The sequence below is a fragment of the Carlito syrichta genome, unplaced genomic scaffold, assembly GCF_000164805.1.
Source record: "Carlito syrichta isolate Samal-C Ts95f unplaced genomic scaffold, Tarsius_syrichta-2.0.1 Scaffold312747, whole genome shotgun sequence".
Classification (NCBI taxonomy): domain Eukaryota; kingdom Metazoa; phylum Chordata; class Mammalia; order Primates; family Tarsiidae; genus Carlito; species Carlito syrichta.
The window spans coordinates 58,093-63,624 of record NW_007256843.1 but is presented as its reverse complement, the minus strand read 5'-3'; the positions used below and the strand labels follow the sequence as shown (position 1 = coordinate 63,624).

The following is a 5,532-nucleotide window of genomic DNA, read 5'->3' as shown; positions in this document are numbered from 1 at the left end:
GAGGGCCGCGCTGACCGCCCGGCCCGTCCCAGACCCTGGTGGCCCTGCGGAGGGTGCAGGCCCTGCAGCGGCGCGGGCCCAGCGAGGCTTCCAGAGCTTCCCAGAAGCCCCCAGAGGCGGCGGCGGAAGACCAGAAGGGGCCAGAAGGGGGCGCGTACACCGACCACGACCGAAAGATCCTGCAGCTGTGCGGTGAGGGCTGGCCTGGGCAGGTCCTGAGGGCGGAGCCTGGAGGGGTGTGGCCTGCGGTGTGGGCGGGGCCAGGGGATGGGGCGCGGCCGGGGTTGAACTCGGGCGGATGTCTGGGGGCGGGGCCTTCGGGTGGAGCCGGCGGAGGGGCCGAGGCGAGGGCGGAGCCTTGGGGACCCGGCCACTGAGACGGGGCAGGGTCCTCCTTCTGACCCGCGTCTTCACCTTGCAGGAGAACTCTACGACCTGGATGCCTCTTCCCTGCAGCTCAAAGTCCTCCAATATGTGAGTCCCTGTGCCCCTCCCTCCTGTCTCCCTTCAGGGACCACTGTCCTCCATCGCAGTTCAGAATCCGACATCCCGCCCTCTCCTCTTCTCCACCTGAAGAGCCTCGGAGAGAGGCGTGAGTGGGGAGTGGGGTGGCCCTAGATCCCCAGTCAGCCTCTCACTGTGTCTGTCCCTCCCTCTTAGCTGCAGCAGGAGACCCAGGCATCCCACTGCTGCCTCCTGCTGGTGTCCGAGGACAATCTCCAGCTCTCCTGTAAGGTGAGGGCTCTAGTCCACTGTGGGGCCGGGCGAGGAAGAAAACCTTGCCTGGCCTTTAACTGCCTCCCCTGACCCCTCCGTTCTTCAGGTTATCGGAGATAAAGTGCTGGGGGAAGAGATCAGCTTTCCGGTGAGTTCTGCGTCTGTCCCCTGGGTTGGAGTCTGCAGGGGCTGATAAGGCCACATGGACACTCCTGGGATCAGCCAGGAGTACTTGGATCCTCTAAAATTCCTTGGAATCTTATGGAATTGTCTGGATCTTGGGATCTACTTAGAGATGTTACAAGGATCACAGCCTCTCAGGAGCAGGCTCTGTTAGGAGAAACCTCATCGTCTACAGAAAGGTTTATGTGGTCATGTCCCTTCTGTTGGAGTATTTCTGGATGTGGCTCTCTCAGGGTGTGTTGATGAGTGAGAGTCCTTGGGGTCTGCATATCTCTCTCCTAGAAGACCCTAGAGTCCTCCATAGGGAATTCTGCCAGACTTCCCCTCCATCTCCTTGCTCCTTGGTGTTGACCCATCCACCATTTGGACTGACTGAAGAGTCTGTTGAAACTTCTAGGCTTGAGGGTGGGGATGGGTTGAGACTCCCGACACAGCTTCCCCTCACCCTCCAGTTGACAGGGTGCCTGGGCCAGGTGGTGGAAGACAAGAAGTCCATCCAGCTGAAGGACCTCCCCTCCGTAAGTCATGGCCTGGCTGAACCCACTGCCCAGTCCCAGAGCCAGGGTCTCTGGGAAAGGGCAGCCTAGGAATGGGGGAGACAAGACCTGGGCACTTCCTATCATCCTATTGCCATGCCTTAGAGCTTTCAACCCTGTGGGAGTCCTTTAGACCGACCTGCTGCACAGTGTGGGGGAGGGTAGCACACACCCTCTCCCCTTCCCTGCCCTGACCTGCCTCCCCTTGCAGGAGGATGTACAACAGCTGCAAAGTATGTTGGGCTGTGAGCTGCGGGCCGTGCTCTGTGTCCCTGTCATCAGCCGGGCCACTGACCAGGTGGTGGCCTTGGCCTGCGCCTTCAATAAGCTCGAAGGAGACTTGTGAGTCTGGGTGGGATGATGTGGATCAGGAGGTATAACTGAGAGTGGAGCAGGGCTCCCGGGGGGAAGCAGCGTGGGAAGGTCCTAGGCAGGGCTGCTATCCCAGCAGAGGTGGGCTGAACAGTTTGTCAAGAGACTTCAAGTCATGCTGAAATCCAAGCCGGTCTCCCTCCTCTTCCCCCACTTGCTGCACTTTGGATTATCTGCTCTTAGCATACCGGCTTTCCCCCCACTTGCCACCCCCTGTTTCTGCATTACTGCAGGAAACTGCCAGATGGAGGGGTGGGTGCACTCTGGGATGGGCGTACTCTCTGGGGCACAGAGGACAATGGCTCAAGGGAACAGGCATGGGGCTGGGAATGCTGTGGGTCTTTCGAGCCTCTGACAGGAAAGCAGATACAAAACAGAGGACTGGGCAGGGCACAGTGTCCAGGTAGATGGACTTGGAGGCTTATTCAGGAAGCATATCTCCAGAACTGAGGTCACACTTGGGGTTTAGATATGGCGTCATAAGTAGATTTCCTGTCCTACACCCACTCATTAATTGGTAGGAGCCATTTGAGTCATTGTGTTGTGAATGGATCTTAGTTCAGTGAGAAACAGTGCTGTGTCTGATTTGTCAAGCCTGTCCTGGGTGCAGGTTCACACTTGGGCTGGCAGGTCTAGCAGTCTGACCTGAGTCATACAGGCAGGGAGAAGTAGGCAGGTGAGAGCTGAGTCCTGATGCAGAGAGATGCTGCCCCCTGGGGTCCAAGCAAGCAGGCTAGGTTTGAGCCCCGGAGCTCCTGCAGGAGGTGGTGCCGGAGAGTCTGGGACTGTAGAGGTGTCAGAACCCAGGACTGAGGCCTGTGGGGTGGGGCAGACACCCAGGAGTCCACGGTCTGAGCAGCAAGATGCGCCACCACTGAGCTCTGAAGACAGCTGCATGGGCCTGGGGAAATGAAGATGGTGTAGGTGAGGCAGCATCAGCTGAGGGAGGAGATGTGGGCTCTGCAGCATCTGGAACTGGTAGGCCTTTATGCCATTCAACAAACACACACTGAGCATCGTGTGTCCATCCCAGTGCTGGCCAGATGGCCCTGGGAAGGCCTTTGGGGGAAGGGTATGCAAAGTGAGTAGGGGTCCAGCAGGGCCATGTCCTCTTGCTGCTGGCTGTGGACTTGGTTCTTTAATGGCCCCAGGCCTGGAGGAGAGGTGATATCAGAAGGAAAACAAAATGGGGCCTTGGTGACAGGGCAGGGGTAGAGCCACCTCTGGTTCCCACACATTTCAGGGAGTGAGTGTTGAATGACTGCAAGAGCCAGAGTGGGGCTCAACTCAGCACAGGCACTGCAGAGAAGCTTCCCTGGTACACTGCTAAGTAGCCAGAGAACAGGAGCTCTAGCAGCCCTTCAGCTGCAAGTGGGATGGGGCTGGTGGCAAGGACAAGCCCCCGTTAAGACAGTAGCAAACACCTCCCAAATATCTCCCCTACATTGGGCATAGGGTGGTACAATCATGGCCCCTGCCTTCAAGACTTGAAGCCTATTTTGAGGACATGGGGGAGGAAGAGGGCAAGGGTATTCCTTGCTGAGGGAACAGTGTGGAAAAATGAATGTGTGAAAGAGCCCAAGGTTTTCTCAGAGTGATGAGGATCTTAGTGCGGCTGAAGCTTAGAGAGGCTCACAGTCGTGAGGGATCTCAAGCACCATGGTAAGGAAAATGGGCAGACAGACCCAGGGTGGTGGCGAGTGGGATCCTCCCTGGAATCACTGAATGGCAAACATGAGTGGGGGATACCCAGTGAGTAGCACCGAGGTCAACCAAAAAGTGGGGAGGGAAATTAGACCAGAGAGACGGGAGCTGAGATAGGCTCCCCCCATGACCTCCACCATTGGCCCACACAGCCCCATGCAGTTCCCGGGTGACAAGTCATTTGGTGGCCAGATGGAATGACCTCAGCAGGACTAGGAGCTGATCTTGTCAGACAAGAGCTAGCTCCATGAGCAGGGCCAGCACTGCCCCTCACACACCACCTTAGGATTTCTGGAGGTACCAAGTTAGGGCCAGCGGAGCACAGGAAAAGTAGGGTAGTGACAGGAATGGGGGGGGCAGTGCCGCTGCCCCTCCCTGGGACTGGAGGAGGCCATATGGAAGAGCAGAAGAACACCAGTACTAGCCTGGGCAAGTGTCTAGTCTGAAGGATGAGACCCAGCTTTGGCCTGGGTAAATCCCAGATAGGGCTCTGAGATAGGGTCCTGGTTTCAAGAGGCGATCGTTTAAGGAGGAAAACACCATTTTGGTCTGAGTAGAATCGGAGTCCTCTCTCCAGGGAGCCCCTGTCTTGGGGGTGGGGACAGGAAGCTGGGTAGTGGAGCTGCCCCATGGAGGAGAGTTATAGTTTGTGGGTGCATGTGCCCCTGGGCTTCTGTCAAAATGGAAGTAAGGAGTATGGGGAGAGAAGCCCGGCTTCTCTTCCATCTTTGATAAGCCCTCAGTCCCTCCTCCAGGTTCACGGACAAGGACGAGCATGTGATCCAGCACTGCTTCCACTACACCAGCACGGTGCTCACCAGCACGCTGGCCTTCCAGAAGGAGCAGAAGCTCAAGTGTGAGTGCCAGGTGAGTGACCTGCATTGAGCCTCTCTCAGGGACCAACTCGCCCAGCTCCCAGCCCCGGAGAGTCACTCACAAAGGAGATGGCCATGTCTTTTTGGGCGATGACCGCTCCGCTCAAGGCAGTCGGGCAACCTAGTGACTTGGAGGCCTCTTCAAAGGGAGGTCAGGACCCGCGCTCCTGGCTGCGGGCACTGTGTGTGATCTCCCTCTAGTGTTCAACATAGGCACTACAGCAACATCTGTGAGACCAGAGCCCGAGGTGCCTGCATGCTCTTTGAGGCATTAAGGAGATGACTACCAAGCTGCACTGGAGCTATTTCGCCTGCTCCTTCACGTAGTAGCCAAATGATAGAATTAGACGCTGTCAATTTCCAGCCTGTCTGGGGAGCCCTAGGGGAGACATAAAAAGCCCCTGAGGCTGTTGGAGGGAGGGGGCTGGGATGACTCCTGCAACTGGAACTCCCTATGATCTCCATTTCTGCCATTCCAGGCTCTTCTCCAAGTGGCAAAGAACCTCTTCACTCACCTGGGTGAGTGCACTATTATCTATGCCTGGCTGTGGGGTGGGCGTGGGGGCTGGCGCTTGGGGAGGAGGGGTGGGAGGGCTTGCCCTCAGCACTCCAACCTGGTCTCACCACTGCCCTGCGGTTTTCCTTCCCCAGATGATGTCTCTGTCCTGCTCCAGGAGATCATCACAGAGGCCAGAAACCTCAGCAATGCGGAGATGTGAGTGAATCTCCCAGGAAGTGGGGTGAGGGAAACTCCAGTCCTCATCACCTCCTTTCCTCTCCTTCTTTCCCCCCTCTCTTCTTGCAGACCTCATCACCTTCTGCGTGGTCCTTAGTTTCATGCCTGTCTCCTTCACTAGACGACAGGCTCTAATGCCAGCAGGGGCAGGGCTAGCTTTGCTTGCCATGGGTCCCCAGCTCTGAGCACTGTCCCACTGGAGCACTCCTCCTATGCTTCGGAAATCAGGCCTTTGCCTCAAGTCATGAGAAGTGGGTGGTCGAGAGGGTTGTCAGGACCCTGCAAAATTCGCCTCCCCCCAACCCCCACAGCTGCTCCGTGTTCCTGCTGGATCAGAACGAGCTGGTGGCCAAGGTGTTCGATGGAGGCGTGGTGGATGATGAGGTGAGGAACGGGGAGGGGTTGTGTG

General features: G+C 57.3%; 1 protein-coding gene across 3 annotated transcripts in view; it reads left to right on the top strand.

Moving 5' to 3' along the window:
* The window catches only part of PDE2A (phosphodiesterase 2A), a 94,084-nt gene that overhangs the window by 80,939 nt on the left and 7,613 nt on the right, over positions 1-5,532 (top strand). For all 3 annotated transcript variants that reach the window (XM_021718583.1, XM_021718582.1, XM_021718584.1), the window contains 10 exons: positions 33-192; positions 422-474; positions 661-735; positions 824-865; positions 1,353-1,418; positions 1,648-1,778; positions 4,268-4,379; positions 4,867-4,906; positions 5,039-5,102; positions 5,435-5,507. In XM_021718583.1, the coding sequence (XP_021574258.1) occupies positions 33-192; positions 422-474; positions 661-735; positions 824-865; positions 1,353-1,418; positions 1,648-1,778; positions 4,268-4,379; positions 4,867-4,906; positions 5,039-5,102; positions 5,435-5,507 (816 nt within the window). The remainder of the gene's footprint in view (positions 1-32; positions 193-421; positions 475-660; positions 736-823; positions 866-1,352; positions 1,419-1,647; positions 1,779-4,267; positions 4,380-4,866; positions 4,907-5,038; positions 5,103-5,434; positions 5,508-5,532) is intronic.